Below are 22,031 nucleotides of genomic sequence, written 5' to 3'. Positions count from 1 at the left end.
TACTATGAGTGAAATAAGCTTTTCAGAAGAGGAGTGACATGTTCTTATATGTGTCTCAATCACACTAGATTCTAAATTAAAAGACAATTTTCAGGGTTTTTTTGTTTTTGTTGTTGTTTGCTTGAAGGTATTAAAGGTCAAAAAAAAGTATTACAAAGCTGGGTTAAGCAGCCCTTTTTAAGCCATGAACAGAACATTTCATTGAAAGTATTTTGGGATCAGCAACAAAACAGTATGAGTGGCTTAGTCCAGAGTTCAACACATTTTCATGAAGTCAAATGGGGAAAAGAAGCAAGAAAAAAAAAAAATTTTTGTCCTGGAAAACTGAATTTAAAGGCATTTACTGTAGAGATTATTAGTTGTGGCATGCAGAAGAATAAAACTTTGATACAGAGACTATGAAAGAATACATGGAAAGTCAAGTTGACAGTAAGAGTAGGAAGGATACAGCCATGGTCCACTAAATAGAGTTGAAATAACACATAATGCCATGGTTTGTTAACTGCAATAACTGGAGGAGTTGGAGGGCCCTTGACATATCCAGTAGAAAATGGAAAACAGTTCATTTAGGTGCATCATCCTTTTAGATATTTCAATATTTAAGAGAAGAGTGAAGACAGAGAAGACAGAACATCAGTGAGAAATCAGAGTCAGAGATAGAAATCGTTACCACTTGGAAGGACATGGGGCAAGAAGGTGTATGATATTCACCAAAGAAATTACTACTGATGCGTTTTTCAGTGGAGAAAACTATTAGGGTGAAATTGCTAGAAATATATTTTTCCTTATAAGTATTCTTTCACAAGGTATTTCTGAAATATCAGATGGGATGCATGGAGGGAGATCTTAAATCAAATTCAATTAGTAAGCATGATTTCAGGCACAACATGGACAAAATTGCTTTCATGTCTAGCTCTCCACCCTCTCACGTTGGTAAATGATTTCTTTGTCTCAACCACACAGCCATTCCAAATGGAAATATCTGTTTTTGACATCTAAATTGTTTATTTCAGATGTCAAAAAATAAGTGGAATAAAATCTAATGCTCTAATCTTATTCCCCAGAGAACAACAGTTTTGCAAACTTCCATACAGTACACAGAATGTAAATCATTAAATTCTGTTCACTCCACTGGTAATTTCATTTTCAGTATAGCAACCACTCACAATGTCTAAAGAGCATTTTACAATTCCTGCTCAGTTTCTCTAAGAATGAAGCAATACTGTCTCAACTTCAAAACTGGTCCTTCGCCACAAAACCCATAAAACTGTCTCCAAGTGATCTTGTTTTTCCAGCTTCCATTCACATCAAATTATGCTATGTCTAGGATATATAGAATTTCCACCTTTGACAAAGACTCCTCTCTTTTCAGGGAATGAAGGATCACAAAGTATTTCCCAAGTTCTGCAACTTCTACAAGACTTTTAGGACAGTCTGAGCAGGAAAACTGAAAATTTGTTCTCTGACGTCTCACATGTGCACCATGAAATTAATGAATGTTTTTCCCTAACTAGACAATTTTCTCTTACTTTAGCAGGTCTAGGAGTAGTAGCGAGACCATATGTTCCTCAGTTAGGTGCATATATGATACCCTTAAATAATGAACAAAGTTCAGGGCCAGTCCCTGAAACGGTGCGAAGCTATTTTCCTGAGACTTGGATCTGGGAGTTGGTGGCAGTGGAGTAAGTAACTTTACTTTCCTCCATTTGCTGGAGGGGAGGGAATGTGGTTCCTCCAACACTTTCAATTCTAAGACAATCTTCCTGAAAAGTTCTGAATAATTATCTTAACCTCTTACTTTTTAGGATAAACCTAAGTAAAATGCTGCAATTGCATAGGCTTATTAATACAATTGTCTCAGTGCTGAGCAATTCTAAAATAATTATTTCTGATACTGTCAAATAGTAGACATGAGAACTATAAATATTCAGTTCTATATGTACTGCTTAATGTCATTCAGGGAGCCTTCTGTAAATATCAGGGCTCGAGCAGGCACATAAACAAATCAGGCTACATTAATCCAACGGTCGAATTGTTGGTCATGATTCTTAAAAATGCTTATTTATGGGATTATACAATAGCAAGGGAAGTTAAGGACCAAAATGAATCACAATTCAAATACTTTTATTCAAAGTACAGACATGTGGGATATGATCATTTGTTGATAAGGGAGAGGGGTACCATTTAGTGGCTTTCATTTTCCCAACTCAGATCCCAGGACATAATCTAGTGTGCACACGAACACACACACCCATATACCCTTAAGTGGATTCAGTTCTTGACATTAGCTTTATGCATATGGATTCTCACTTGAGAAAAGGTGGCTTATATTCATTATTTCTATTCTTCACTTGTCCTCCTCCCCAGCTCATCAGGTGTGGCTGAGGTAGGAGTAACAGTCCCTGACACGATCACCGAGTGGAAGGCAGGGGCCTTCTGCCTGTCCGAAGATGCTGGACTTGGTATCTCTTCCACTGCCTCTCTCCGAGCCTTCCAACCCTTCTTTGTGGAGCTCACAATGCCTTACTCTGTGATTCGTGGAGAGGTCTTCACACTCAAGGCCACGGTCCTAAACTACCTTCCCAAATGCATCCGGGTAAGGGAAATGAGGGTGAACAGGAAAGGTGGGTAGAACAAAAGATTCCTTTGATCAGTCAGCTACTGATTCTGTTCCTGAGACTAAGGATAATTCAAGGGATTGTGTGTTAGCACTGTGAATAATTAGTGCTATGCAAAGCAGGACATGATCAGAAAGATAATACAATGATATATATGCTATGGGTGCTTAAACCATGGCTCTCTAAGCCACACCTTGCTTTTCTATTTCTTAGCGCTTGCAGAATTCTTTGCTGCAAGTTAGGTTTTATGCCAGGAACATTCGTGAAGCTGACACACAACTCATCTTTCTCAGTTCCACGAGTGTCATTCTCCAACCCCTCATCTTGAAATCTCCAAAATATATAATTTTAGTTTATCTTATAGCACTTATCTCTTTGTAAATTATGTAATAGTGGTTGTATATAGGTCATCTTTCCTCAAGATCGGGAGCCTATCATCTACCATTCCCAGTGTTTTATGTCTTGTATGGAGTAGACATGTAATATATGTTGTAAGAAATAGGAGAATAGAGGAAGGAAGAAACAGTAAGAAAATCTACATAGCAGCAGATAGTACTCCCTAGGGCAATATACAATCACTGCTTTTCCCTTTCCTCCGCCACTGCCAAGCCTACACGTCCACAATCTACCCTAAGGCAAATGCCAAATCCTCCTAATACACAACCAATCTTGATTTGTATCATTGCCATTTCCATGCTTCTTAAAGCATGGATGAATCTATGTGACATACATTTTTCTTGCAATCCCAATTTACTGCAGCATCTCACACTTGGCCCCAATTCTACATGTTCACGTCGTTCCATATTCTGATCATTTCTGTCTCTGCCTCACATGGGGCGATAGGTCAGTGTGCAGCTGAAAGCCTCTCCAGCCTTCCTAGCTTCCCAAAATACAAAGGGAGAAGAATCCTATTGTATCTGTGGAAATGAGAGGCAAACCTTGTCTTGGACAGTGACTCCTAAAACTCTGGGTGAGTGACAGTACCCAAAAGGGCCTATCAATCAACAAGGATGGTGGCTGGCAGAGCACTTTTTTCATCATATTCTCTGTTTTATTTGCCATAGATATATAAAGTTAATTTTTTTCATATTTCTATCCACTATGACCTCCTCCCACTGTTCTTACCCAAGCTAGTCCCCATAATCACTACTCTTGGACATTGGCTTCTCAGTGTACATTAACCTTGTGGGTTTTTTGGGTTTTTTAAGCCTTATTTTCTATTCTGGCCAATTGTAAGTTTAAGGTGTAGCCTTTAAAGGTGATTGGACTATCAAAGTGGATACTCATGTTTTCAATATTCCTTGTTTTAGGGAATGTGAACTTCTCAGTGAGTGCAGAGGCAATGCAGACCCTAGAACTCTGTGGAAATGAGGTTGCTGAGGTCCCTGAGAGTAAAAGAAAAGACACAGTCATCAAAACCCTGTTGGTGGAGGTAACATATTTTTGGGAGTCCCTAACAACTGTAAGAATGCAACACCGGGCGGTCACTCTTGAGACAACAAAGAACCATTAATATCATGCTCACACAATACATCCTGTGAGACTAATGGAATTTCCTATCCTAAAAGCATTGCAGCAGACAACATTGCCAGCTATTGTAAATTTTTTTCACAAATTATTTGAGTGCAATTTCCTTTTTTTTTGTTGTTTTTTTTTTGAGACGGAGTTTTGCTCTGTTGCCCAGGTTGAAGTGCAGTGGCGCAGTCTCGGCTCACTGCAAGCTCTGCCTCCCGGGTTCGTGCCATTCTCCTGCCTCAGCCTCCCGAGTAGCTGGGACTACAGGTGCCTGGCTAATTTTTTTTTTTTTTTTTTTTTTTTTTTTTTTTTTTTTAGTAGAGACGGGGTTTCACCGTGTTCACCAGGATGGTCTCGATCTCCTGACCTCGTGATCCTCCCTCCTCGGCCTCCCAAAGTGCTGGGATTACATTGAGTGAACTTCTTGATCTCCACCTCTCTCCTAAGATTCACATATCTCTCATACCCATTACCTTTGATTTACTGCCCTTATGATCTCTTCCCATTTTCTCTCTACCACCCTCCCTGGTTCTTCAATGTTTTATGGATTGGTAATAATTCAATAACAAGTAGGATGTTATGTTGTCACTTATAAGTGGGAGCTGAATGATGCAAACGCATAGACACATGGAGGGGAGCAACATATATGGGGCCTGTCTGAGGGTGGGAGTGAGAGGAGGGAGAGCATCAGGAAGAATAGCTAGTGGATGCTGGGCTTAATACCTAGGTGATGGGATGATCTGTGCAGCAAAACACCATGGCACACGTCCACCTATGTAACAAACCTGCACATCCTGCACATGTCCCCTTGAACTTAAAATAAAAGTTGGAAAAAAAAGAGTAGGATGGTAAACATCATTCGTGTAAACCTCCCCCAATCAAAGAAAGGAATCCATGGTTGTTCTCTTGTCACCGGGATATTTCTATCTTTTCTCCTTTTCTTTCTTTTCATCCAAGGCTGAAGGTATTGAGCAAGAAAAGACTTTCAGTTCCATGACCTGTGCCTCAGGTAAGAGTCCATCCTCATAATCATAGTGAGATCAAAGCCACAAAGGGGTATAAACCTCAAGTTACAATGCGCATTCATATTATCTCCCAGTTTTCAAAGTGTTCCATGAAAGGCAGCATAATACTAAATATTTCTTTATGTATGTCTTACAGATGAAGACATTGAGCCCAAGAGAGCAAGTTAATGGGACTCAGGTGGTACAGACAGGACTAATACCTGGGCTTTCTTGGTTCATACGTAGCTCTTTTACCTGGATGGCCCTGTGGCTGCTCACTGACAAACCCAGCTGAAGAAGCTTAGGGTGTCCCAGGATGAGGTAGAAAGAGAGCAGGGTTGGCCGGGTGTGGTGGCTCACATCTGTAATCCCAGCACTTTGGGAGGCTGAGGCGGGAGGATCACTTGAGGTCAGGAGTTTGAGAACAGCCTGGCCAACACGGTGAAACCCTGTCTCTACTAAAAATACAAAAATTAGCCAGGCCTGGTGGCGGGCACCTATAGTCCGAGCTACATGGGGGGCTGAGGCATGAGAATCGCTTGAGCCGGGGAGGGGGAGGTTGCAGTGAGCCGAGATCGCACCACTGCACTCCAACCTGGGCGACAGAGTGAGACTGTCTCAAAAAAACAAACAAACAAACAACAACAACAACAACAAAAACTAAAGAGAGCAGGGTCATGATAAGTTCGAATCCCAAGAGATGGTCTCTAAAATAGCTGCTGACAAAACATATAGCATTTTCTACCTATCTCACTAAAAATGTGTGTTTTCTGTGTCAGAAAATAATTTACATTTAACTTCATCATATCATTAAGAACTAGTTGTAGCTTTTTTACAGCACTGCCACATTATTAGTTTTATGTCCACGGTGTATACAACACTATATTTGTCATTTGAGAAGGACTAATTTAAGGTACACTCACGTTATCTATTTATAAACATGGGACTCCATTCAAATATTATATAGAGTAAGGGAGGCAGTAAAATAACTTGTATTATTATGGGTATAAGTCTTAATATTGCTACAAAAGTGGAGAGCGATAGTTCCCCCACTAAGTCTTAGGCTTCTTTTAGAAAGCTGCTGAGCACAGCAATGCAAAAATATAGTTAAATGAGAAGAGGAAGGACTCTGGAAGTCACACAGTGCCAAAAGCAATTAGACTATCAAAGGTAGTCATTAAGTCCAATTCTTATTCCTTGCACCCAGAGTTCCACAAGGAGATATAATAATATTACTGCTAACTCTAATAATAAAATAACCGCAATAATAACAATTGCTCACATTCATTGAAATTGAATATGTTGCAGATACTGTTCTGAATGTTTTACATGTATTTTTTCCTCAAATCATCACAATTTACCCAAGGTCACAAAGCAGGGCCAGTACCATATCCAGGGAGTGTGGCTCTGAAGCTCTCACTACATTATAATCACTAAATTATATTGTAATCATAGATGTCCTCCTTTAACATAGGCTGTCTGTTTCTAAAGGTGCTGATGTGTCTGAGCAGTTGTCCTTGAAGCTCCCATCAAATGTGGTCAAAGAATCTGCCAGAGCTTCTTTCTCAGTTCTGGGTGAGTCACCTTCCATTTAGTAAACTTGGGCCAAAAGAGTTGCCACTGTACATCTTATCTACGTATTTGTATTTGAATTATCAAGTTCTTGATAGCTGCTATTCTTTTTTTTTTTTTTTTTTTTTTTTTCTTGAGACAGAGTCTGGCTCTGTCGCCCAGGCTGGAGTACAGTGATGTGATCTCGGCTCACTGCAAGCTCCGCCTCCCGGGTTCACGCCATTCTCCTGCCTCAGCCTCCTGAGTAGCTGGGACTACAGGCGCCTGCCACCATGCCTGGCTAATTTTTTTGTATTTTTAGTAGAGACGGGGTTTCACTGTGTTCACCAGGATGGTCTCGATCTCCTGACCTCATGATCCGCCGGCCTCAGCCTCCCAAAGTGCTGGGATTACAGGCGATAGCTGCTATTCTTATTAGGATCCTGGAAGTCACACTCTGTGTATATAACTCTTCTCTTACCTAAATGATAGACTCTGAATATAAAAGCCATTTTTGTTAATAATGTTGGCTATTCATGAACTGAAATTATTCTGACATCTAATCTTTCACATTCCCCAGGTGACATACTAGGTTCTGCTATGCAAAATATACAAAATCTCCTCCAGATGCCGTATGGCTGTGGAGAACAGAACATGGTCCTATTTGCTCCTAACATCTATGTCTTGAACTATCTGAATGAAACCCAGCAGCTGACGCAGGAGATCAAGGCCAAGGCCGTTGGCTATCTCATCACTGGTAACTGAGACAGAGAAAAATTTACTTTGTTACTCTAATGAAACTTTTCCCAATTAGGCTTCAGTTATATCATCGAATATTAACCCATGATGATAATTTTTATGAAAACAACAATCTTCCCACACTCTAATAGGATATTGTGTTTTGATATATCCATAACATTCACAAAACTATGGCAGATCACAGGAGGTCATAAAATGTCCATGGCTCCTGGATGCATCAGCCTAAACATATGGATGGCCTGCCTTTCTTTAATGCTTCATGAACCATCTGAAGCCTTCCATTTCAGGTTACCAGAGACAGCTGAACTACAAACACCAAGATGGCTCCTACAGCACCTTTGGGGAACGATATGGCAGGAACCAGGGCAACACTTGGTAAGAAAGAAAATCTATTCTGAATTTCAACTATGAGTTCAGAACGTGCACATAGATTACCTGTCTTAGTCCATTTTCTGTTGCTTATAACAGAATACCTGAAACTAGGTAATTTATAAAGAAAAGAAATTTATTTCTTACAGCTGGGAAGGCTGATAAGTCCAAAGTCTAGGGGCTGCATCTAGTTGAGAGTCTTCTTGCTGGTGTGGACTCTGAGGAGTCCTACAGTGATGCAGGGCATCATATGGCTAGAGGATTGAATGTGCTCACTCGGGTCTCTCCTTCTCTTATTTTCTTTGTTTTACTTCGTAGAGACTGGGCTAGAATCTCCTCCTCTTCTTATTAAGCCACCAGTCCAACTCTCATGATAGCCCTTTAATTTAGGAATGGATTCATCCATTCATCAGAGCAGAACCCTCATGATCCATTCACCTCTTAAAGGCTCCACCTCTCAATACTACCACATTGGGGATTAAGTTTTAACATGAGTTTTGGTGGAGAAACCATTTCTAAACCATAATGTTACCTTATTTAATTCTTATAGCTACCCTGGGAAGTGAGAGTTATTAGCTTCATTTTACAGAGGAGAAAACTGATATTCAGTGTGGATAAATAAATGTGTCAGGAGCAAACATCTAATAAGTGGCAAAATTGAGAACACTTTTAGGTTGATTTTTTTAATCCAATATACCCAGACCCTCTTCCTTCTCATGTTACTAAGGGAACATTATAAGTTTGTAACTTGCCCCTGTAAATTGTTGCTCAGCACTACGAAGTGTTAGAAAAATGCTAGAAAAAACCACAACCATTACTGACAGAGCATACGTTACTACTTTCTACTAGATAATATCCTTTCTCTCTCTCTTTGTAGTTTTACCACACAGGCAAACACAGGGGAAAAAAAAGTGGAAGGGCAGGATGATGGAGGGAAATATTTACTGAAGCAGAGCATTAGAAGTTAGCTGATTAGAGTTAAAACTACAAAAAGTAAGCTAAGAAATCTAGGAAAGGAAATAAATGCATAAAGCCCACAGTGTAAAAGCAAATGCCTTAGTTAACCAACCAAGAAAACTAGAAGGAACCTGAACCTCTAAAGTGGCATAGAAATGCTTTAGGAAGCAAGGACAGGTTGGTAATGAATTGAACAACATGTGGCAGCAAAAAAAAGAAAAAAGAAAAAGAAATTTCCAAGTGAAAAAGAAAAAAATCTCCAAACTCTCAGTAATAGCTGATTGACTTTCTTGGGGCACACTGTGATGGGGGAGCCTGTGTGTACAAAACAGAGCAGTAAAGTGCTCAATGAAAAGAGCCTCAGCACTGCATTTTTCCTCCCCCTAGGCTCACAGCTTTTGTACTGAAGACTTTTGCCCAGGCTCGATCCTACATCTTCATTGATGAAGCACACATTACCCAATCTCTTACGTGGCTCTCCCAGATGCAGAAGGACAATGGCTGTTTCAGGAGCTCTGGGTCACTGCTCAACAATGCCATAAAGGTAAACTGTTCCACGAACTTCTCAGCCTATGACACACATCAACATAACATCCCCCAGGGGTGAGGGGAGGAAGGAGGCACAAGGAAATTGCAAAGATGAAGTCCTGGATGATGTGGGATGGCATCAGGGAAAGAGTATTAAACCTTCTACAGAGAAGGAAGAAATCAGGCCAGATGCAGTGGATCACACATAGAATCACAGCACTTTGGGAGGCCAAGGCAGGTGGATCACTTGAGCCCAGGAGTTTAAGACTAGCCTGGGCAACATAGCAAGACCCAGTCTCTACAAAAAAACATTTTACAAAATTAGCCAGGCATGGTGCCCTGTGCCTGTAGTTGCAGCTACTTGAGAAGCTGAGGCAGGAGAATTGCTTGAGCCCAGGAGCTTGAGGCTGCCATGTGTGATACTGCTACTGCACCCCAGCCTGAGCTACAGAGCAAGATCCTGTTGAGAGAGAGAGAGAAAGAGAGAAGGAAATGGTATACTTTGAATGGGGGCATTACCTTACCTGATAGAAACAGATACTGAGAGGTGTTTCCATCAAACAACAGAAGAGAATATACTAACACTTGGCACTGAAATTAATCAAATCAATGTTGTATTCACAGGGAGGTGTAGAAGATGAAGTGACCCTCTCCGCCTATGTTACTATTGCCCTTCTGGAAATTCCTCTCCCAGTCACTGTAGGTACCAACTCAATCCCATTCCCTACCATGAAAACTGTAGACCTGCTGTCTGGAATGCCACCCTGCTAAGGGCTGAGTCTCAAGTCTCTTTTGGTTCAATGATGAGGCATTTCTCAGACTGATAAGCTCTTTGGTTGATGCATTAAGAGGGATTTACACTTGCCCAGTAATGCCCTTAGACTATGTATCAAAACCAATCCTAAAAACAGGTTCTCTTGTCTTATTCTTTAAGATTGAACTATAAAGTGAAGAGATCGAAATATTTTTCTATTTAAATTTGATGAATATCTAGCTGTCTGCCTATCCATCTGAAATCCATTAATAACATCTGACTGTCAATATCCAGCTCTCGGCTTGCTCTGCCCTCTATTCACCCTAGTTTGACACAACCACCTTTTTGCCTTTACAGCACCCTGTTGTTCGCAATGCTCTGTTCTGCCTGGAGTCAGCCTGGAATGTAGCAAAGGAGGGGACCCATGGGAGCCATGTCTACACCAAGGCATTGCTGGCCTATGCCTTTTCCCTACTAGGAAAGCAAAATCAGAATAGAGAAATACTGAACTCACTTGATAAGGAAGCTGTGAAAGAAGGTGAGAGCACTTATAAGTGGGAGCTGAACAATGAGAACACATAGACACAGGGAGGGGAACGGCACACATTGGGGCCTGTCTGGGAGGTGTGGAGAGGGAGAACATCAGGATAAATAGCTAATGCATGCGGGACCTAATAACCAGGTGATGGGTTGATAGGTGCAGCAAACCACCATGGCACACCTATGTAACAAACCTGCACATCCTGCACATGTACCCCAGAACTTAAAATAAAACAAAATAAAATTTAAAAAATAAATAAATGAATAAATAATAAAAGTTTTTTTAAAAACTGTGCAAAAAAAGGTGAGAACAAACAGCAAATGGTACCAAATTTCCATTTCCATTTATACTGATTCTACAAAAAGAAGAGAAATATATTCCTGCTGAAATCCACAAGCTTCATCTGTAATTCCTTAGCCAAGTCATACATTGTGAGATCAGAGCACCTCTTATAAAACTATCTTCTCTGGGATTGCATATGTTATACAGAACAGAACATAATAGACATAATGCTGCAGATAAATTATGCAATTTTATTTCTACTTGCTAAAACCAATATAATAGACAAATAGATTCATTTTCTCATGATTTCTGCCTACTTAATTGAATGAAAAGAGGTACAACAGCTCTTCCATACCCCCAAACGCCCACCGAATGCTGTCCTGGCTGCACCATGCTTGCTTCATGCTCTGGGCTCCTGCTAAGCCAGCGCTGCTGTAGTCTTCTTTCAGCTACCATCATAATTGATCTACCAGGATCTCATCAGCCACGCTGAGATGTTCTCTGACATTTACAAGATCCAGAGATGGAGGAAGGACTGTGCCTGGAGGTGGAGGGGAAGATGGTCAATAGGACAAAGGGTGACATTGATGACTCGCTTATTGGTGGAAATGCATTCACTGAAGTTTCCCAAGGCGAAGGTACTGGAAACAGAGTAATCATTGGTGTTGATGTTGTCATGAACAATCACTTGCAGGAACCAACTTCACAAAAGAAGCCTACAAGAAGTACATCAAAGCTGACATAAAATCAAAGACAAATTTAAAGAACAGAGACCAGAAAGAGTAAAACCTTTTATAACGGGAGCTGCAGAACAAATCAAGCACACTCTTGCTAATCTCAAAAACTAACAATTCTTCACTTGATCTTAGCCAAAAGGTCAAGAAGCAATAAAAACTACCAGTTCTTTATTAGTGAAAACATGAACTCCCATGGCATGGTGCCTCTGCTGGACTACCATGAGGATGGTGTGACTCCATAGATGATTTTCCATGGTTTAGAAATGGAAAAATGTTAACAAATTTGGCCATTACTTTGGATGTATTACCTGTCATCATAACTGGCTTCTGCTTGTCATCCACACAACACCAGGACTTAGACAAGTGGAACTGATGTCATCTTGAGATCTTCATTTATTTTGACCATGATTTATTTGGAGCAGAGGCATTGTTTTTAAGGAAAAAATGTCATAAAGGTTGTCTAAAAATAAAATGCATTCAAACTCATTTGAAAGAGTGTCGTTTAGTTTAGTACATATTTAAACTCAATCTATCTTGTAGTGTTCTTGGAGAAACTAGAGTGTGATTGTAGACCACTACTAGAAAGAATACGACTGCCATAAGATAACTTCTACAGTGGAAACTATTTCTGAGGCTGGAGTACAAAAAAAAACAAGAATCAAAAGTTTTAATTCTGATTTGAATTAACGGGAAAGAACATGCTTATAGCAGTGCCAGCATTTGAAGTGGAGCCTTATACATTTCATCACCTACAATAGAAGTAGTTAACTCTGGAAGAGGTTACCAAAAGAACAAAAAGGGACTGATTCGGTTGGGGAGAAAAAAAAGAAAGAAAAGAGGTACAACAAACATAAAGAAAATGCAATAACATTTTCAAAATATTTTTATCTCTATTTGCCAGAGACAGCATCACAAAAGTCATATGAGATCAATAGTTAGGTTTTATATTCTAGTCTATACTGCAATTCTCAGGAAATATCACAAACAATAAAAGAACTCTCTCTACCACTTTTCTCTTTCATCAGTCCAACTAAAATAACATTGGAGAGATTGGTGAGTATGCTCTATGCTTCTTCCTCCATCAACCTACCCTACCTTCGCCCCACAGGACGAATCAAGTTTGGCATAGAAGTGTGAGTTAGTGAGTTTCAGAAGTTTATGACAGAGAAGACCTTGCTTCTCCTGTATTATTTTCGGCTCCATGTATTATGAATGTGCATTCTCTTATTTGCCAGTTATAATTACTTGTTTATGAGTTACAATTATCTCCTTTTTCTCACCCTTAAGACAACCTTGTCCATTGGGAGCGCCCTCAGAAACCCCAGGCACCAGTGGGGCATTTTTACCAACCCCAGGCTCCCTCTGCTGAGGTGGAGATGACATCCTATGTGCTCCTCGCTTATCTCACGGCCCAGCCAGCCCCCACCTCAGAGGACTTGACCTCTGCAACTAACATTGTGAAGTGGATCATGAAGCAGCAGAACTCTCAGGGCGGTTTCTCCTCCACCCAGGTCAGTGGTTCCCAAAGGGTCTTCTGCTCCAGGTTCAGTTGGCAATTGGGAGGCTTAAAAGTAGAACAGTTAATGGAAAAGAGAAGGCAATTATTAAATCATAGAAGAATTATTTAGGAATATTCGAGGACCATGAAAATTTTAAGGAAAGACTTAAGACATCCCCCATAACACTTTTCACTAAGCCCTATGTTAATATATTAGCAACATGGAGACTTACAATGAGCATCTTTACCCTCTAAAGCCATGCTATGGTCATTGGACACATTCTAGACCAGAGTTTTTCAGCATCAACACTATTGACGTTTGGAGCCACATCATCGTGGTAAAAGGAGCTATCCTCAGCCTTATAAAATGTTCAATAGCATCCCTGGCCTCTCCCCATTAGATGCAGTAGCACCCCACTTCCAATTGAAACATGAAAAAATTTCCTCCAGTTGGGAATCAACGTTCCAGACATCTTCAGAATCTAACAAGAAATCCTCTAAGATGTATCCCCCCAAAAATGTGTGATTAAAAGTACAGTGACTAAGTAGAATCCACTTTGATCTTTTCAGAATGAGAAGTTCCATTTCAACTACTCCAAGGAACTCAGCTTCTTCACTCCTTTCTACTTTCCCTGAGAGTGCTCTTCTTACTTTCTCTTTAAGTTGATCTTTTTTAAGCTGAAGCTCTTGAAAATTTATTTTTCTAGCATAATTCTAAAAATATTTTATCGAGAGTATAAATGATTGTATTAAACACCCAGAGTGTCTGGCTTTTCCCTCTTACATGTCTTCTTTCAACAGTTAGGATCTCCATAGTGAAACTTTTGTTTTTCAGAGAGATTTGGTGGGGGAAATAAAAACAAGCTAGATGAAGGTAAAAAGAAAAGAAAGTGCAACTTGTCTCATACCATTTTCATGTACAGTAAATTTTTATCACTCTTCCATCTAACTGGTCAATCATCTACTTAAAAATGGTCACTATTTTTGTCTTAACTTCTTAGTTTTAGACCTATTCTTTGAAGGACATATCCAAAATGACTGTCAATGAAAATAAACTGTGAAATTAATAAACATTATTAGCCTTTTATTTCATTTGGAGAAACTGCAGCATGATTTTGATAATGCCTGAAAGGCAGAGAAAAAGGAAAGGCAACTAGTGAAGATCTACTTGAGGGGTAAAAAGCCAGCTTCCCTCATGGCAGGCTAACACAGACTTTGGGGGAAAATCCCAGATGCCAAAAATTTACTCTTTGGGGCGGTTGTCCACTCATCTCTTCCAGGACACAGTGGTGGCTCTCCATGCCCTGTCCAGGTATGGAGCAGCCACTTTCACCAGAACTGAGAAAACTGCACAGGTCACCGTTCAGGATTCACAGACCTTTTCTACAAATTTCCAAGTAGACAACAACAATCTCCTGTTACTGCAGCAGATCTCATTGCCAGAGCTCCCTGGAGAATATGTCATAACAGTAACTGGGGAAAGATGTGTGTATCTTCAGGTAGGGCTCCAAGGTTATATGGGTGAGAGTCAACTTTAAACTTGCCAATTGAAATGGAAACTCTGTTCCTTCCTTCCTGGGAAAGTAAAGGGCACCTCTGGAGACATTAAGTAATGAGGAAGTGAGGGGTCCCAGAAAAAGAGAGAAACTGATAGTGTCTTTGCTGTTTCACAGACATCCATGAAATACAATATTCTTCCAGAGAAAGAGGACTCCCCATTTGCTTTAAAAGTGCAGACTGTGCCCCAAACTTGTGATGGACACAAAGCCCACACCAGCTTCCAGATCTCACTGACCATCAGGTAAGATGTTCTGACCTAATCACCTATCTTTGGCCCAAAAGCAACTTGGAATTAACAGAAATTAATAGTCCATTTGGAAACTATGTTATTAGATTAATATAATTTAGAATTGATAGATCTATAAATGAATTTCGCCTTTTATCATTATGACGTGATCCTTTCTCTACTAAAAATATAAAAGTAGTATATACTAAATAACAAATGAACCGTATAGATGAGGTGTGCAAAAACCATAGATATGTTAAAAGTGCCAATTAGCAAGATTCACTACCAAAGATTTTGATTTGATAGTTTTGGGGTGATGCTTAAACATCTGTAATTTTAGCAAGTGGTAGATCTGATGTATATTCATGTGTCCAATGTCAACGTTGCACATGTCCAGGGAACACAGAACTTTGTAGAATATTGTTAGGGACAACTTCTTGAAGACAGACAGGCTTAAAGGGACTTTTGAAAGCAGAAATTTGGCTTTCTTTCACGTATAAAACCCTAACTTCTTTTTCCTTTGACACTACAGTTACACAGGAAACCGTCCTGCTTCCAATATGGTGATTGTTGATGTAAAGATGGTATCTGGTTTTATTCCCCTGAAACCAACAGTAAAAATGGTAGGTGTATTTTAATCCTAATAGACTTCATTCAAAAGTATGTTCTGTATCTCCAAACTAAGACCATACCAATAGCAAAACCATGTCAACAGCATCCTGCCCCCAAAAAAATATTTTCCCCAAACCCAGGAAGTAAATGAACTATTTACTTGGCCGTAAGCTAAGGGACATATGTGATACCAGAGAAATGCACGAGGAGTCCCTATCCTTAGGCCACTCATAGTTTAGTTAGGAATTTAAAGCACTTGGGCACAAAACAATAAAACCACCCAAGAAAGATAGGATATGGTTTAAATCCCAAACTGACTGATACGCACTAAAAATTTGAGAAGGGAAAAAATCACCGTGAACTAAAATTATCAAAGATGCCAGAGGCCGGGCGCAGTGGCTCACGCTTGTAATCCCAGCACTTTGGGAGGCTGAGGCAGGCGGATCACGAAGTCAGGAGATCGAGACCACAGTGAAACCCCGTCTCTACTAAAAATACAAAAAATTAGCCAGGTGTGGTGGCGGGCGCCTGTAGTCCCAGCTACTCGGAGAGGCTGAGGCAGGAGAATGGCATGAACCCGGGAGGCGGAGCTTACAGTGAGCCGAGATTGCGCCACTGCACTCCAGCCTGGGCAACAGAGTGAGACTCCGTCTAAAAAAAAAAAAAAAAAAAAGATGCCAGAGGGTCTAATGTGTTACTTGGATATTGAAGAATAGTGGAACTCCTGACCTGAAAACCATTAGCTTTCTTCTCTTCAGAGAATGACCGTTTGTCCCTTATTACAATCTGCTCTAGATCTCACAGCATTCTCACATCTGTTCTCTAACTTTAACTCAAGTTTTCTAATTCTCTCCAGCTTGAAAGATCCAGCTCCGTGAGCCGGACAGAAGTGAGCAACAACCATGTCCTCATTTATGTGGAACAGGTGAGGGCTCTGACATCCTGGCTGAGACTACATATGGGTCATCTTTCTAAGTGAGTCTCTTTACTAGAATAGTAAATAGCCAGTAATATGAGGAAAACAATCATTAGTAATGTCCTTCCAGAAAGTTTATCTATTCCAAGAAGAATAAGAGGGGAAATCTTTGAACTCCCTGTAGTGTTCTGTTCTATTTTTAATTATGTTAAAATTGGAATGTGAATATTTCCATGAAATTTAAAGTATAGAATCAATAGAAAAAAAGGTGTACCATGTATTCCTGTTGTTTTAAAGACCCCACTCCCCGACAATATGAATAAATATTAAATTTGAAGTGATAAATCAGTAGGACTAAAGGTTATCATGCATTCCTGTTATTTTAAAGACCACCTCCACAAAACGAATAAATATGACCCCAGTGGTTGACTAAGGATAATGGTAACATTCTAAAATGTCACCATAAAATAAAATGTGGGTTTTATGAATATTTTCAAATATGACCATAAAACAAAGAAAATGTTTTATGTATCCAAACAGAAAGAATACTTTGTCGTTTTAATTACAGATTGTATGAAACCATGTTTCTCTAGCTTAGAACACATTCACATGGGCCCAGAGAGTTAATCTCATAACAAGGGACTACAAAAGAATAGAGCTGGCTCAGTTGTTTAGAAGAAAATCTGTTGACTAAATAGAGTTCCCAAGGATGCATTCTAAAACCCGTCTTGACATCCACAAATGTCTGCTCACCTAAAGACACTGGTGAAAAAGAGTCAAAGAACAACAATGTTTTGCTCATGGGAGAAAGAAGGAGGCTTTCTAGGTTCTTGATTACTCCCACTTTTCCTTTTAGGTGACAAATCAGACGCTAAGTTTTTCCTTCACGGTTCTGCAAGACATCCCAGTAAGAGACTTGAAGCCAGCAATTGTTAAAGTCTATGATTACTATGAGACAGGTGAGTGAGAGAAAAATGAAACAATCTTAACCAGAGCCAAGAAATGGATCCTGTTGTGACAGTTGATCCTGTTCTTAGCCCACTTAGTCAACATTAATCTTTTGTTTCCTTCCTCCAAGATGTACACTATAAAAACGACTTACTACAGTCTGGCCAACATAGCAAAACCCCATCTTTACTAAAAACACAAAAAATTAGCCGGGTGTGGTGGTGTGTGCCTGTAATCCCAGCTACTTTGGAGGCTGAGGCAGGAGAATCGTGTAAGCCTGGGAGGCAGAGGTTGCAGTGAGCCGAGATCGCGCCATTGCACTCCAGCCCGGGTGACAGCGCGAGACTCCATCTCAAAAAAAAAGAAAGAACAAAACAAAAAAAAAACTTACTGAACATATTTATCAATTAGTGTTTCTTGAGTCAGAAACTTAAGAATTAAAAAGAATGATAATATATAGTCACTGCTTTCAAGTAGTTTAGAGACATAGATAACATAACACAGATAAAAATATTACATAACAGGAAAGACTATTAGTGACAAATGAGTGTTAGTGAGCTAAGCAATAAGTTTGAGAGGCAAAAACAGCACAGAAGGCTGGTGCTCAGGAAGAACAAACAGGAAGAAAGATCTGGTTTGGATCCTAGAGGATGAATGGAATTTTGGGGGTCTATGGAAGTAGGAGGAGTGTTTCAAGCTGGAACAATAATCTTAGAAAAGGAATTAAGGGAGCAAGCTGAACAAAGTGAATAGAAGCAGAGACGTCATGGAAGAGAGAACTACAGGTTAGTGCAATTATGATCATCTTCCTAAGAATTTAAAATTTGAACAGCTGCCTTCTGAACAGGCTTCGATCCCCATCTCCGGTCTCAGGGAAAGAGAATATAAATATGTTAATGATCCTGTTGAATCCTGGTCTATTTACATGAAGTTTTGACAATTCTGATAGGGCGTGCTTTTCGCCAGTAGTAAGTGACTAGACAGATTTACCATGGCCCCTAGTTCATAGATCTTTCGTTTCTTCCTTCACCCAACGTACTTTTCAGATGAGTCTGTGGTTGCTGAATATATCGCCCCCTGCAGCACAGGTAAGAGTTCACAGCTTATGACCCGTACTAGATGGCATTAACTCACTCTCCAAGGGCCCCTGCATTTTAAATTCTCTACGAGGCTTTTCCTACATCTGAGACAATCCACATGGCATGTCTTCACACCAAGAAAAAACTGTGGCGTAGCATGCCTATTCTGTAGTGGACTCTCCAATTTCAGATATTCACTCCCAGAAAAGTCAATAAGCTTTGGTTATTTGTAGGACAGCTGTCTCTAAAAGCAACATTTCACTTCACAGCTAATTGGGCTTCCTTCAACACAATGGTCAACTAATCACACGCCTCAAACCAAATCTAGCCTTACACTTAATTTTGTAAATGAAGCTTTATTGGCACATAGCCACACTTATTATTAACATTGTCTATGGCTGCCTTTGTGTGCTGATTAGTCATGACAGACCACATGGCATATAAACCTAAAATAATTACCATCTGGCCTTTCACAGACAAAGTTTGTGACCCTGCATAAGCTCACTCTGCTGCTTACACTCAACTGAATGCTCATCAGGAAACCATACAACCTCCTTACGTTTTTCTTTTCTCCATAGATACAGAGCATGGAAATGTTTGAGGACCATACAGGCTGTATATTTTGGTGGATTCTCTGTCCTATCCTATACATTTACTTAGAAGGAATGGAGTTATTTGTGTCTATAAAATAGACACTAAAAAGATTTGCTGAATAAATATGTATTTCTGATCAAACTATCACTTGTTGCATCATTCATTCATCAGACATTAATAACATGTTCACATGATGAGTTATATTGTTTCAAATAATATAAAGAATACAGTTGTATAACATATTTGCTTGTATTCCAAATGTGGATATAAAGTCAAATCAAGGATAATTTTAAATAACTTAAGTTCTAAGAGACATTAGAAAAAAAATGTTCTTTCATCTATGAAGATTTTACGTAGGAGCTAAAGGCAAAAGTATGTAGTACTGATTAATAATTAGGAAGGCATAAATATTTCTTGAGAAGGAATATCCTAAGCAAAAGCATCAAAAATTGATTTGACAGGAGGCAAAAATGATTGGAGTAAATGGAGAATATGTTGGAAAGAGGCAGTATTGTACAGTGGTTAAATTCTAGACACTAGAGCCAAACTGCCTAGGTTCGAATCTTGATTCCATCCCTGCCTCACCAATTAAGTCACTAGGGCAGTTATTTATTTACTTATTTATTTTCCACTACCCCTTCCCCCGGTGAGGGTTTCTTTCTTTTTCTTCAACTTTTATTTTAAATTCCAGGGTACATGTGTAGAATGTTACACAGGTAAACATGTGCCATAATGGTTTGCTGCACAGGTCAACCCACCACCTAGGTATTAAGCCTAGCATCCATTTGCTATTCTTCCTGATGCTCTCCCTCCCCAAACTCTCCCTTACAGGTGGCAATGTGTGTTGTTCCCCATCATACGTCCATGTGTTCTCATTGTTCAGCTCCCACTTATAAGTGAGAACATGTGATTTTTGGTTGTCTGTTCCTGCATTAGTCTGCTGAGGATAATGGCTTCCTATTTCATCCATGTCCCTGCAAAGGACATGATTTCATTCCTTTTTATTGCTGCATAATATCCCATGGTGTATATGTACCACGTTTTCTTTACACAGTCTATCATTGATGGGCATTTGGGTTGATTCCATGCCTTTGCTATTGTGAATAGTGCTGCAATGAACATACATGTGCATGTATGTTTATATCTTTATAGTAGAATGATTTATATCCTTTTGTGTATATACCCAGTAATGGGATTGCTGAGTCAAATGGTATTTCCGCCTCTAGATCTTTGAGAAACTGCCACACACTGTCTTCCACAATGGTTCAACTAATTTACACTCCCACCAACAGAGTACAAGCAATCCTTTTTCTCTGCAACTTCACCAGCATCTGTTGTTTCTCGACTTTTTAATAATCACCATTCTGATTGGCATGAGATGGTATCTCATTGTCGTTTTGATTTGCATTTCTCTAATGATCAGTGACGTTGAGCTTTTTTTCTTACGTTTGTTGGCCGCATTAATGTCTTCTTTTGAGTTCATGTCCTTTGTAGGGCAGTTGTTTAACCTCACTGCTTCGACTTTCTCATTGAGAAATGAAAATAACAACAGATTCTATTACTGAAATACCAGGGGTCCAGTCTAGGTCCTGCTGCTTGCTGTACAGAAAGTCAATCACTGAGACAAGTATTGCCAAGGAACAAGGCTTTAATTGGGTCCTGCAGCTGAGAAGATGGGAGTTCAGTTCAAAATCCATCTTCCTGACCAACTAAAACCAGGGGTTTATATAGCAGGGAACAAATGTGACAACGTGTAAGAAAACAGGAACTAGGGAGGGGCAAGGAAGCAATTATGATGAATGAGGGATCCAATGTCTCATTGTCTGGATGTGGTGATCTGGTGAGTTTCAGTTCTCTTATACTTTCTTTTGAGAGGCCTAAAGGTCCTTTCCTGAGGAAGGAAGTCAGATAAAACAAATATAAGTTTCAAGTTTTAAGACCAGAAAGGTCAATTTCTATGTTTATCCAAAAGAACAGTCTATGGGATTATTGAGTCGGTTTCAACTCTCGCTCAAAGTACTATTTATGAGAATGTGCCACTCTCCTGGAAGAGGGAAAAGAGAAATAACCGAATCAAGCAATGACTTAGTGCTTCTGCTCCAATGAGCTGTATGTCAATTTCACTTACATTCTATTGGCTAAAGCAAGTCACATGACCAAGCCTGGCTTTAATGCTTTAATAATAAGGTTGATGGTGGGGTGCTGTGACTTTTCTCACAGGCAGGCACACAAGCTACATGACAATGTGCAGAAGTACATAATTGTCTTACAGAGACAACAGTAGATAAGAAAAAGCATACAATTCCACACAAGAGTGAAGCATAAATACAACTTAATCTCACAAGCTTTTATTAAATAGTTCACCCATAGCACACTAATTTGAAAGGATGCCTTTATCCTATACTAAATTTCCACACATTTTGTGGAGTATTTAATGAATTTATAGTCTGTTTCTTTGCTCTCTCTGTGTATTCATATATCACATTATTTTAATTGTCATAACTTTATAATATGTTTTAATATCTCATAGGGATAGTTCCTCATCATTGCTCTTATTTTTCTGATTTTTTCTCAACTATGCCTTTGTTTATTTTCTCATATGAACTTTAGAATCAACTTTTTTTTTTTAAAAGTTGGAATCTCATCAAATGTGTGCATTCACATAAGAAGCATTGTCAGCTTTTTGAGGTTGAGTTTTCTTATCCAAGAACAGGTTGTATTTATTTATTTATTTATTTATTATTTTTTTTTTTTTCTCTTTTAATGATTTTTTTTTTTTTTTTCTTTTTTATTATACTTTAGGGTTTTAGGGTACATGTGCACAATGTGACAATGTGCAGGTTTGTTACATATGTATCCATGTGCCATGTTGATTTCCTGCACCCATTAACTCGTCCTTTAGCATTAGGTGTATCTCCTAATGCTGTCCCTCCCCTCTCCCCCCACCCCACAACAGTCCCCGGAGTGTGATGTTCCCCTTCCT

At 39.5% G+C, this 22,031-nt stretch overlaps 1 protein-coding gene and 1 pseudogene across 1 annotated transcript in view; both read left to right on the top strand.

Annotated features, from left to right (window-relative positions):
* Positions 1-19,192, top strand: part of LOC116472654 (pregnancy zone protein) — a 60,290-nt gene extending 41,098 nt beyond the window's left edge. Inside the window, exons 18-36 of the mRNA XM_032159576.1 lie at positions 1,535-1,682; positions 2,368-2,596; positions 3,462-3,588; positions 3,929-4,050; positions 5,091-5,142; positions 6,629-6,712; positions 7,269-7,445; positions 7,735-7,822; positions 9,161-9,317; positions 9,926-10,000; positions 10,413-10,593; positions 12,903-13,126; positions 14,394-14,612; positions 14,787-14,914; positions 15,432-15,522; positions 16,368-16,436; positions 17,284-17,386; positions 18,422-18,463; positions 19,033-19,192. Of these exons, the coding sequence (XP_032015467.1) occupies positions 1,535-1,682; positions 2,368-2,596; positions 3,462-3,588; positions 3,929-4,050; positions 5,091-5,142; positions 6,629-6,712; positions 7,269-7,445; positions 7,735-7,822; positions 9,161-9,317; positions 9,926-10,000; positions 10,413-10,593; positions 12,903-13,126; positions 14,394-14,612; positions 14,787-14,914; positions 15,432-15,522; positions 16,368-16,436; positions 17,284-17,386; positions 18,422-18,463; positions 19,033-19,055 (2,339 nt within the window). The 3' untranslated portion in view covers positions 19,056-19,192. The remainder of the gene's footprint in view (positions 1-1,534; positions 1,683-2,367; positions 2,597-3,461; positions 3,589-3,928; positions 4,051-5,090; positions 5,143-6,628; positions 6,713-7,268; positions 7,446-7,734; positions 7,823-9,160; positions 9,318-9,925; positions 10,001-10,412; positions 10,594-12,902; positions 13,127-14,393; positions 14,613-14,786; positions 14,915-15,431; positions 15,523-16,367; positions 16,437-17,283; positions 17,387-18,421; positions 18,464-19,032) is intronic.
* Positions 11,346-11,961, top strand: LOC116472655 (translationally-controlled tumor protein-like; annotated as a pseudogene).
* Positions 19,193-22,031: the final 2,839 nt, after the last annotated feature.

The sequence above is a fragment of the Hylobates moloch genome, unplaced genomic scaffold (assembly GCF_009828535.3).
Source record: "Hylobates moloch isolate HMO894 unplaced genomic scaffold, HMol_V3 SCAFFOLD_8, whole genome shotgun sequence".
NCBI lineage: Eukaryota > Metazoa > Chordata > Mammalia > Primates > Hylobatidae > Hylobates > Hylobates moloch.
Note: the sequence above shows the minus strand (reverse complement) of the source record. Positions and strands in the feature narration are given on the sequence as shown.